General features: G+C 43.7%; 1 protein-coding gene across 5 annotated transcripts in view; it reads right to left on the bottom strand.

Annotated features, from left to right (window-relative positions):
* Nucleotides 1-3,870: 3,870 nt before the first annotated feature.
* The window catches only part of FEZ1 (fasciculation and elongation protein zeta 1), a 129,837-nt gene continuing 121,231 nt past the window's right edge, over nucleotides 3,871-12,476 (bottom strand). For all 5 annotated transcript variants that reach the window (XM_056544266.1, XM_056544265.1, XM_056544267.1 and 2 more), the window contains 2 exons: nucleotides 11,225-11,290; nucleotides 3,871-4,330 (listed from right to left, as the gene is read on the bottom strand). In XM_056544266.1, coding sequence (XP_056400241.1) covers nucleotides 4,314-4,330; nucleotides 11,225-11,290 — 83 coding nt within the window. In that variant the 3' untranslated portion in view covers nucleotides 3,871-4,313. The remainder of the gene's footprint in view (nucleotides 4,331-11,224; nucleotides 11,291-12,476) is intronic.

Here is a 12,476-nt window from a genome sequence, read left to right as displayed (position 1 = left end):
CACCTCACCACTACAACTCCCAGCATTTCCCTACTGTAAGGGAATGCTGGGAGTTGTAGTCGTGCTGCGTGGGCAGAAGATGTGCGGGTGGGTGACAAGCTTGTCACCTGCCAACGACGCACCACTACAACTCCCAGCATGTCCTTACTGTAAGGGCGGGTGACAGGGAAGCCAGTGAAGGGGCGGCTTGTGCTTCTCTCCCTGGCTTCCCAGCGGGGAAAATGAAGTTACGGCACTGTAGCTTCATATTTCCCTCTGGCAGCTGGGATTTGGCCAGGAGGTCTAGACCAATCACAGGTCTGCCAGGAAATATGAAATTACAGTGTTGTAATTTCATATTCCTGTCGGTCGGCTCCGTTCCCCGGCCACCCCCCCCCCCCCCATATCTATCACTGCCCGCTAGCTGTTGGAGGACTACAACTCACAGCATGCCCTTACAGTGAGGACATGCTGGGAGTTGTGGTTGTACCAGCCAGTGGGTGGGTGATAGATGCAGGCTGGTGGCCAGGGAGCAGAGCTGCGCAAAAAGTTGCAGTTGCGGCCTGGCTTACACTTGCGACTTTTCATTTGCTTACATGCGACTTTTGCACTTTACAAATTCCCGACCACTGCAAAGGGAAGACTGAAAATGCTTAGGTAGGGCTGACTGGTATTTTTAGCTTACCCACAAAAGTCACACAAAAAGTTGCTTACGCGCACGTGCGACTTTTTGTGTGAATTTTGTAAGCAAAAAAAAAAAAAACACTAAATCCCCTGATAAATCTCCTTCAAGTTGTTTTGGGCTGGACCGCCCCTTCTCACTTTGTAAGAAAACATTGACAGATGAGTCCAGACACCTAGAGACATCCAGGTAAGTCCCTATTCAACCAAGGGATTTATATGTGGGTTTTGGCACAAAATTCTGCCCTCATGTGGGGGACCCATGGTGGGTACTAAATGGGGCTAAATGCACGAGAAAAACTCCAAAAGATTAAAAGACATACAAAGTGGTTATCAGTGCCACATCTCCAAAGGTTTTTCTGATGTTAAAATAAATTGTGTGAACAAGGCCTAAGGCTGTGTTCACATGTTGAATTGCAAAAACACAGCGGGAATTGTTACTGCGGCGCGGTAAACCTGTTACCAAACAGAAAAAAGAGGTCATAAAATTTCTTAATGGAATAATCTTTGTATACATTACTGGTAGTTTACACATTTTGTCCAGCAGATGGCGCTACATAGCATTTTTATTTTAAACCCAACATATTTTATCATTGAGGTCATTTGACCCTTTACAGAGTGCAATGGTTTTTAGGCTTTTGGCTTTGAGATCACTAGAGTAAGAAAAATAGATTTATTAAATAGATAGATAAATAAAGAAAAATAGTTTAAAGGGGTTATCCAGGATTAGAAAAAAAAAGCCGGTTTCTTCAGAAAACAGCACCACACAAGTGGTGTGTGATACTGCAGCTCGGTTCCATTGATATATATGGAGCAATGTTGTAATACAGCACACAACCTGAGGACAGGGGTGGTGCTATTTTCGAAAAAAAAAAAATTAGCAATGTTTTTTTATTTTTGTATATCCCCTTTCGGGCACATTCCCACTTGGCGAATACGCAGCGTATTTCACGCTGCGCAAAATCTGCAGCAGCAGCGGGAAATACGCTGTGTATCCCTCGCTCACCATACAAACAAGGCTTTCCGGCGGCAGCCCTATGTGTGCAGTGAGTTTTGGAGGCGTCACAGTCACGCCGGCACATGGCCCCACCTCCAAAACTCCTTGCACACCTAGGGCTGCCGCCGGAAAGCCTTGTTTGTATGGTGAGTGAGGGATACGCAGCATATTTTCCTGCTGCTGCTGCAGATTTTGTGCATGTTGGAACGTGCCCTTAAAGGTGTATTCTGGCCAAATATATCTTATTAGGGGATAAGATGTCTGATCGCGGGGGGCCCGCCGCTGGGAAACTCCCCCCCCCCCCGCGATCTCCATTCAGCCCCCGCATTTTATACGGTGCAGTCTCCAAGTCTCGGAAATCTCTTTGCTTCTGGGACTGGAGACGTGACATCCTACCTCGCCCCCTCCATTCATGTCTATGGGAGGGGGCGTGACGGTAGTCACGCCCCCTCCCATAGACATGAATGGAGGGGGCGTGGCGTGGCGTCACTTCACATCTCCAGTCCTGGAAACAAAGGTTTCAGAGACTGGAGATTTACGGAGATCGCGGGGGGTCCCAGCGGCGGGACCCCCGCAATGAGAAATCTTATCCCCTTTCCTTTGAATAGGGGATAAGATGTATATGGCCGGAATACCCCTTTAAAGGGGTACTGCGGTGAAAACCTTTTTTTTTTTTTTTTAAATCAACTGGTGGCAGAAAGTTAAACATATTTGCAAATTACTTCTATTAAAGAAATCTTAATCCTTCCTGTACTTATTAGCTGCTGAATACTACAGAGGAAATTCTTTTCTTTTTGGAATGCTCTCTGATGACATCACGAGCACAGTTCTCTCTGCTGACGTTATTATAATAATAACGCTTTATTTATTGTTGTCCTTAGTGGGATTTGAACCCAAGTCCCCAGCACTGCAAGGCAGCAGTGCTAACCACTGAGCCACCATGCTGCCCTTAGTATACATCTGCTATGCATGGTTGCTAAAACGGACAGAGATGTCAGCAGAGGGCACTGTGCTCGTGATGTCATCAGTGTTCCAAAAAGAAAGGAATTTCCACTGTAGCATTCAGCAGCTAATAAGTACTGGAAGGATTAAGATTTTTTAATAGAAGTAATTTACAAATATGTTTAACTTTCTGCCACCAGTTGATTTAAAAGAAAAAAGGTTTTCACTGGAGTACCCCTTTAACAAGCACCAATATTCTGTGCCTTTATGTTGGGTTTCTCTCCTTGATCCATTACCTATATCCGTACATTCTCACCTATAACTCTTAGTAACGACAGAAAACACAGCGCACGTTCACTACATGAGATTTATTTCGTATCGTCTAATACATGGCAAGACACATTCTAATACACTACAATGTACAGAGACCTCCGCGTGCCAGACGTCGCCCCCTCTTGTCCAGAGATGATAAGTCGCAGGGGCGTATTACTTGCAGGGACACTCATCGGCCACAGGGACCCCCATTTGTTGCCAATGGACGTGACTGTTACACACGGCCCAGAACCTCTCCATAACGCGTTACACAAATGGGTGAGAATCTCCGCAATAAAATGAGAGGGAAAGAAACGGCTGATTTGGCCAAAATGAGTAGAAGATACAAAGGAGCGGACGCTCAAAACACTGTTACGGGTAAATGGTCTTGGCAGCAAACGGCCACTAGTGATGAACAGATGGGGCTATATTGGAAATTCGCTATATTTTGACCATTATTCGTCCTATGTTCGCGAAAATTCGCTATGTTCGTTTACTTTTTTTTTTCCAATGCAAAAATTCGCATGTGAAAACAAAAAGAAACACATATTTGTCATTACGAATATATAGCACTATATTCTAAATATGGCGATATTCGCGATAAAAATTCGCATTACGAATATTCGTGCTCAACACTAGTGGCCACGTACAATACTAAGGATGAGTTACATCACAGTGAATCCAATGTGGATCCATTATGCCCCAGGCCGCCATCATTCTTCCACCTCACAGAATAAGGTACTGCTAGTAATTAGAGATGAGCGAACTTACAGTAAATTCGATTCGTCACGAACTTCTCGGCTCGACAGTTGATGACTTTTCCTGCATAAATTAGTTCAGCTTTCAGGTGCTCCCGTGGGCTGGAAAAGGTGGATACAGTCCTAGGAGACTCTTTCCTAGGACTGTATCCACCTTTTCCAGCCCACCGGAGCACCGGAAAGCTGAACTCATTTACGCAGGATAAGTCATCAACTGCCGAGCCGAGAAGTTCGTGACGAATCGAATTTACTGTAAGTTCGCTCATCTCTACTAGTAATCCATCATGTGTCCTAGTAAATAGAATTATACATCTGTACAGAGCAAAACAATAGCCCCAAATCCACCCCACGTTACCCTGATAGGTCGGGTTCTAGCACAAGGCGTCGGACTGCTACTGGTTTCCAGCAGGGGGCAGAAGTCTTGGTAGAAAACGAACCATAGAGCTCATGGGTAACACAAAACCTAATAGGGTTAATTCTGTGTTTCTCTGAGCGCATTGTGATTAAACTGATGAGAAAGCAAAAGGTAATAATCAATACCGGCCCTTAACTCGGATTAATTCAATGCAAAATGTAAATGTTATGTCATGCAGTCCTGATGTGACATGAATGTTCTCCCTGATCTGCCATCCGGGTGGCACACGTTAGGTTGGGCAGAGCACTGTAGAGAAAAAGAAAGAACATTTTATATACGTATTAATCAGAATTTCTAGGGTTAAACATTTTCAGCATACATTGGTGTTTCCTGGATCATTGTAACTTTAAACCATACTCAGCATACAATACTATAGATCAGTGTTTCCCAACCATAGCGCCTCCAGCTGTTGCAAAACTACAGCCAAAGGCTGTCCGGACATACTGGGAGTTGTAGTTTTGCAACAGCTGGAGGCACCCTGGTTGGGAAACACTGCTATACATCAATGTTTCCCAACCAGTGTGCCTCCAGCTGTTGCAAAACTACAACTCCCAGCAAGACCCCCTCAAGCAGTGTTTCCCAACCAATGTGTCTCCAGCTGTTGGAAAACTACAACTTCCAGCATGCCCGGACAGCCAAAGGCTGTCCGGGCATGCTGGGAGTTGTAGTTTTGCAACGGCTGGAGGCACCCTGGTTGGGAAACACTGCAATAGATCAATGTTTCCTAACCAGTGTGCCTCCAGCTGTTTACAAAAGTACAACTTCCAGCATGCTGGGAGTTGTAGTTTTGCAACAGCTGGAGGCACACTGGTTGGGAAACACTACTATAGAGCAAGGATTCCCAACCAGTGCGCCTCCAGCTGTTTGCAAACGTACAACTACCAGCATGCTGGGAGTTGTAGTTTTGCAACAGCTGGAGGCACCCTGGTTGGGAAACACTACTATAGATCAAGGTTTCCCAACCAGTGTGCCTCCAGCTGTTTACAAAAGTACAACTCCCAGCATTTTTTTTTTTTTTTATCAACTGGTGCCAGAAAGTTAAACAGATTTGTAAATCACTTCTATTAAAAAATCTTAATCCTTCCAGTACTTTTTAGGGGCTGTATACTAAAGAGAAATCCAAAAAAGAAATGCATTTCCTCTGATGTCATGACCACAGTGCTCTCTGCTGACCTCTGCTGTCCATTTTAGGAACTGTCGAGAGCAGGAAAAAATCCCCATAGCAAACATATGCTGCTCCGGACAGTTCCTAAAATGGACAGCAGAGGTCATCGGAGAGCACTGTGGTCATGACATCAGAGGAAATGCATTTCTTTTTTGGATTTCTCTTTAGTATACAGCCCCTAAAAAGTACTGGAAGGATTAAGATTTTTTAATAGAAGTGATTTACAAATCTGTTTAACTTTCTGGCACCAGTTGATAAAAAAAAAAAAAAAAAAAAAAAGTTTTCCACGGGAGTACCCCTTTAAGTGTGAACGTACCTATGGCCAGTTCAGATCTTTAGCATATGTGAACGGCTCGATGATACGTCCCATCAGAGTGGACATTTGACCGGTGAAAACCCTGTATTACAGAAGTGCTAGCACAGATTGGTCTAGAAGCGCCTCCCCACAGTATAGTGCGGTAGAACTCCTTATCTGTGCCAGGACGAGCTGGTTTAGGCAATGGGAATTTCCACAATGCTCCACAAAATCCTGCTCAATGGAATGGAATTGCAGAATTCCACTGGAACTTTCATGTATTTTTGTGGAAAGTGGAAATTCCGCTGTCTGAATGGGATTGTGGAATTCCATTGAAAACACTGTGACCTATAGGCTCGGTTCACACTACGGAATTTCCGCCTGCAATTCCGCTTTGAAATTTCAGGCAGAAATTCCGCTTGCTAAAATGTATAGTGTAGTGAATGGGTTTCCGTTCACAAATTCACAATTCGGAATTTGTGAAGCGGAATTTGTGAACGGAAAATCCACTTGAAAATTTCCGCCTGAAGAATGATGTTGCTCATTCTTCAGGCGGAAATACTCGCAGAACACATTGCAGTCTATTGGATACTGCAGTGTCTGTGCAGTCCTAGCGCCGACTGATTCAGTCAGCGCTGGCCGCATTCGGAATCTCTGAGTTTCGGAGATTCCGCAGTGTGAACCTAGCCATAAAGTGATTAGTACCTTCTAGGACAGTGTTTCCCAACCAGGGTGCCTCCAGCTGTTGCAAAACTACAACTCCCAGCATGCCTGAAGCCGAAGGCTGTCCAGGCATGCTGGGAGTTGTAGTTTTGCAACAGCTGGAGGCACCCTGGTTGGGAAACACTGTTTTAGGAGCTATTTCTCACCTTTAGGTAATGTTCACATGGTAGAATTTCTGCACAGAATTCTGCATGAAAATTCTTTAGTAAATTCTGCAGAAATTAATTGCCCATTCACTTCAATGGAATTCCTGCAGCAGAAATTCTACATCAAAAATTCTGCTGTATGAATAGGACAGAAGAATCCCATTAAAGTGTATATAAATTAATGCAGAATTTTCATGCGGAATTCCGTGCAGAAAGGCTGGCATGTGAACATAGCCTTACAGGTAAGTTTTTGCTTTATCTGTATTAGGGTGCGCTCACACCATGTTCTTATTTCCGTTCAACATATACGTTTTTAGGGGGGAAAAAAAGAGGTATAAGTTAACAGATGCTAAAAATGGATGCTGCTGTATGGCGGCAATTATAATGAAAAAAAACTTTTTTGCGCACAATAGACTATGTTTTTACAACAAAATTAAATACGCTGTAACAGAAACAAAAATGTGGTGTGAACGCTGGTAAATTTTTATTAATTATTTTAATCTTTATTACTTTATTTAGGATGAAGCAAGTTTCACTAGTTTCCATAGGCCCATATTTATCTTTCAATCTGAGACACAAATTGGTTAAAGGGGTACTCCACTGGAAAACATTTTGTTTTTTAAATCAACTAATGCCGGAAATTTAAAAAGATTTGTGAATTACTTCTATTAAAAAATCTTAATCCTTCCAGTACTTATCAGCTTCTGTAAGATCCACAGAAAGTTATTTTCTTTTTGAATTTCCTTTCTGTCTGACAACAGTGCTCTTTGCTGACACCTCTGTCCATTTTAGGAATTGTGCAGAGTAGGAGCAAATCCCCATAAAAAACCTCTCCTGCTTTGGACAGTTCCTAAAATGGACAGAGGTGTCAGCAGAGAGCACTGTGGTCGGGCAGAAAGGAAACTCAAAAAGAAAAGAACTTCCTGTGGAGAAAAGAAAAAAAAGCCCTCGGACTGCGCCTCGTGTATTACCAAGGGGTACTGAGAGTGGTGAGTGGGGGGCAACCCTGCGGAGCTTATAGATGGCTGCTCACCTGATGGTAGTAGTAATTGCCCATGTAACCCACAATGGGGTGTTAAATGTTCAAGCCGCTGCTGAGCCAAAGGGTTGCAGGAGAAGACTGAGTTGTCCTGGAGTGGATAATGGAAGAAGGCAGGAAAAGGACCCTTGAAGGAGGCGCTGCTAGCTCTGGTAATGAAGGATGAAGCGAAGCCAGAGATTCTGGAAAAGTCCTCAGTAGGACATTTTATTGTGCAAAAAATAAAAAACTGATAGGATGACGCGTTTCGGGAGGATCCCTCCCTTCCTCAGATCAGGATGACATGATATGCAGTGGTTAGTACGCAGGTATGTCATTTTAATGAAGTTAATGCGGTTCTTCAGCTGTTTAAAATGACATACCTGTGTACTAACCACTGTATTCCTTTTTAAACTTCATTATTATGTGTTTTTAGAGATGCCTTTTATGTGTACTGTGTTGTATTAATGTTTTGCACTTTATACTGTATTTTTACCTGTACTCTGCTGACTCCTCCCCCTTGTTTTTGGTGCCCATTTTGGGACCATATAAACCTGTCAATGCTATTATCATGTCATCTTGATCTGAGGAAGGGAGGGATCCTCCCAAAACGCGTCATCCTATCCGTTTTTCATTTTTTGCACTGCCAAAATGTCCTGCTGAGGACTTTTCCAGAATCTCTGGCTTCGCTTCATCTTTCATACCAGAGCTAGCAGCGCCTCCTTCAAGGGTCCTTTTCCTGCCTTCTTCCATTAAGAACTTCCTGTGGATCATAACAGTAGCTGATAAGTACTGGAAGAATTAGGATTTTTTTAATAGAAGTAATTTACAAATCTATTTAACTTTCTGGCACCAGTTAATAAAAAAAAAATTTGGAGTACCCCTTTAAATTTGCCCATAGCAACCAATCACAGCTTAGCTTTTATATCTTAACCAGCTCTGGTAAAATTTAAAGTTGAGCTGTCATTGGTTGCTAAAGGAAATTCAGACCTGTTTTGTCCCATACAGATTGATAAATCTGGGCCATAATATTTTGGTATCAAGATACAATACAATAGCAGAAATAGACTTTAGGGGTATTCAAGTTTGGTCAAAAAAATGTATATATTCCTGAGGCTGTAGAAAAATAAAAAATAAATAAAACCTATACCTCACTATCCCTGGTCCCCTGCAGCTCCTGTTCAGCTCCTTCCAGTCCCCTAACACTGTTCTCTTCTTTCTGCTTTCCAGAGGAGAGCTTGGAGCAGGACCTGAGAGCTAAGCCAATAACTGGTCGAGGCGGGACATTGCTGGAAGCAGTGATTGGCTAAGCAGGCAGGTCCTGCTCTTGTATCAGAAGCAGGAAGAAAAAAGGGAGGGGCAGGAAGGAGCTGAACAGGAGTTGTTAGAGATGAGCGAACTTACAGTAAATTCGATTCGTCACGAACTTCTCCGCTCGACAGTTGATGACTTTTCCTGCATAAATTAGTTCAGCTTTCAGGTGCTCCAGTGGGCTGGAAAAGGTGGATACAGTCCTAGGAGACTCTTTCCTAGGACTGTATCCACCTTTTCCAGCCCACCAGAGCACCTGAAGGCTGAACTAATTTACGCAGGATAAGTCATCAACTGCCGAGTCGAGAAGTTCGTGACAAATCGAATTTACTGTAAGTTCGCTCATCTCTAGGAGCTGTGGTAGGGCACCAAAGGGTAGGCAAGTATAGCTTTGTTTCTCTACATAACCAGCAATATATACATGTTTTGGCCTCACTGGAAAACCCTTTAAAGGGGTACTATGGTGCTTAGACATTTTATCCCCTATCCAAAGGATAGGGGGATAAGATGCCTGATCGCTGGAGTCCCGCCGCTGGGGACCCTGGTGATCTTGCACGCGGCACCCAGTTTATAATCAGTCCCCGGAGCGTGTTCGCTCCGGGTCTGATTACCGGCGACCACAGGGCCGACGCCGTGTGACGTCACGTTCCGCCCCTCAATGCAAGCCTATGAGAGGGGGCGTGATTGCTGTCACGCCCCCTCCCATAGGCTTGCATTGAGGGGCGGAGCGTGACGTCACACGGGGGGCGGAGGCGTGACGTCGCACGCCGTCGGCCCTGTGGTCGCCGGTAATCAGACCCGGAGTGAACACGCTCCGGGGACTGATTATAAACGGGGTGCCGCGTGCAAGATCACGGGGGTCCCCAGCGGCGGGACACCTGGGATCAGGCATCTTATCCCTTATCCTTTGGATAGGGGATAAGATGTCTAAGCACCGGAATACCCCTTTAAGGGTGAGTTCACACCACGATTTTACTATACGATTTCGGCATTTGGTTTTTGGTCCGGGTGAAAAAATTTATTAAACCGTATATGTTTTTTTTTTAACATGGGAGTCAATGGGAACCGTACAGAACTGTATGTGCGTACGGTTCCATCCGGTTTTCACCATACGGTTTTTGACTTTCCACAGTTTTTTTTTTTTCTTGGAATTTCAATCAAACAAGTAAAATTTTATTCCTAATGGAGTGAAAAGTAAAAAAATTATACTTTTTTTTTCTTAAAAAACGGATGCAACCTGACATCATTTGTCAAACCGTATACGGTTTTTAGGGTTTATACAGATAAAAATTTGTACACACGTTTTGATACAGTAACTCAGGTTTTGAGGAATCCGTTTTTTTTAAATCAAAAACCTGATACAGGAACTGTATAGAAAAAACGTGGTGTGAACCCAGCCTAAGGCACACTAAAATTCTAATTGTTTTAAGATTTGTGTGATACATTTGGCCACATTATTTTCACTAATTCCAATGTTAGATTGGTGTATGAATTCTTAATAAATTTCCCATGTCCTGTGGCTGCAATTTCTTTACTATATTTACTTTTCAGGAGGATCTGTCACTTGGAGGAGGTCTCAGGATAAGGGATAAGTGTCAAATAGAGATGAGCGAACTTACAGTAAATTCGATTCGTCACGAACTTCTCGGCTCGGCAGTTGATGTCTTTTCCTGCGTAAATTAGTTCAGCCTTCAGGTGCTCCCATGGGCTGGAAAAGGTGGATACAGTCCTAGGAAAGAGTCTCCTAGGACTGTATTCACCTTTTCCAGCCCACGGGAGCACCTGAAAGCTGAACTAATTTATGCAGGAAAAGTCATCAACTGCCGAGCCGAGAAGTTCGTGACGAATCGAATTTACTGTAAATTCGCTCATCTCTAGTGTCAAAGTGTGTGTGTGGAAGGGGGGGGGGGTGGTCCCAGATCTCCTGTACGGGCTCCGTCTCACGCGGTTTAGCTTACTATTCAGCTGTTTCTCCTCTGAGTGCTTCGGCCACCACCTACAAAGATGTGCTTGGGTGATCACCCACTCACCCAATCACCAGCTGGGATATCGTGGGGAGCCCCAGCGGTCGGACCCCTGAGATCACAAACTTATCCGGTGGATATTTTTTTTTTTTGCTTTTGCCAGATAACCCCTTAAAGGGGTACTCCGCTGTTCAGCTTTTGGAACAAACTGTTCAGAATGCTGGAGATGGCGCCGGGAGCTCGTGACGTGATAGCCTCGCCCCATCATGACGTCCTGCCCCCTCAATGCAAGTCTATGGGAGGGGGCGTGACAGCTGTCACGCCCCCCCCCATAGACTTGCATTGAGGGGGCATGTGTGACATCATGATGGGGCGGGCCTATCACATCACAAGCTCCTGGCGCCCACTCCAGCATTCAGAACAGTTTGTTCCAAACGCTGAGCAGCAGAGTACCCCTTTAATGACCCCTTCCCCATGTTAGCTCCATAAAACTGTACGAGGTATACTGGGAACGTTACCTTTTAGAATGTAGTCTGTTAATAACATAGGGACCTTGTCACTGTCTTCTTTCATAGCGAATAATACTGCAGGGACAGGGAAGCACAGTGTCAGTACAAGTACAGGGAAATTATAATTCTAGAAAGCATCCAGATATGTATATTTACATATATTTAAAAAGTGCACATTACAGTGTTAATTTCCTAGAACTAGACAAATGTTAGGTAGAGAAGATTTGCACTTCAGAATTAATTTGTCTGTATTCAGTGTTCAGACCTTAAAGCGATACTGCGGCAAAAAAATGTATGTGCCCATTATGTTCGGGTTACTGCAATTGAAATAATAACATTGACTTACCTTCCACCTCTGGTCTAGCTCTCTCGTCCTTTCGGTGTGGTGTTCTTTCTGCTTTTGGGGCTCAGACATGTTACTTTGCCCTCAGCTAATCGTAGGCTGCAGCGATGTCCCGTCTTGGCCGGTGATTGGCTAATCAATAGTGTGATGTTTTGGGCTCAGGCACCAGGAAGAAGACCGGGGCCAGGGCTCAATACATTACGATGCCGCTCAGCCTATCACTGCCCGAGGCGGGACATCGCTGTAGCTGAGCCGCAATGTGAAGTGAAGCAGAAAAAAAGACCAAAAGGAGGGAGCAATACTAATAGCACTGGGGGAGTGGTAGAAGGTAAGTCAAAGATTATTTCAATTGCCACAACCTAGGCTTAATAAGCGAATACATTTTTATTGCCTAATAACCCCTTAAATACCATATTTAATAACAGGGAAATAGCTATTAAAATCAGGAGTATAGAATCAGTTTACTTTATTTAAGGGGGTACTCTGGTGGAAAAAACAAAAAAAAAATCATTTTTTTTTTTTAAATCAACTGGTGCCAGAAAGTTAAACAGATTTGTAAATGACTTCTATTAAAAAATCTTTCCAGTACTTATTAGCTGCTGAATACTACAGAGGAAATTCTTTCTGATGCCCGTATCAGGAACTGTCCAGAGCAGGAGAAAATCCCCATAGCAAACCTATGCTGCTCTGGACAGTTCCTGACATGGACAGAGGTGTCAGCAGAGAGCAATGTGAACAAGACAAAAAAAAAAAAGAAATTCAAAAAGAAAAGAATTTCCTCTGTATCATACAGCTGCTAATAAGTACTGAAAGGATTAAGATTTTAAAATAGAAGTAATTTACAAATCTGTTTAACTTTCTGGCACCAATTCATAAAAAAAAATAAAAAAAAGTTTTCCACTGAAACCATGTCTCTAG

The sequence above is a fragment of the Hyla sarda genome, chromosome 10 (assembly GCF_029499605.1).
Source record: "Hyla sarda isolate aHylSar1 chromosome 10, aHylSar1.hap1, whole genome shotgun sequence".
Lineage (NCBI taxonomy): Eukaryota > Metazoa > Chordata > Amphibia > Anura > Hylidae > Hyla > Hyla sarda.
This window is presented reverse-complemented; position numbering and strand designations above follow the sequence as displayed.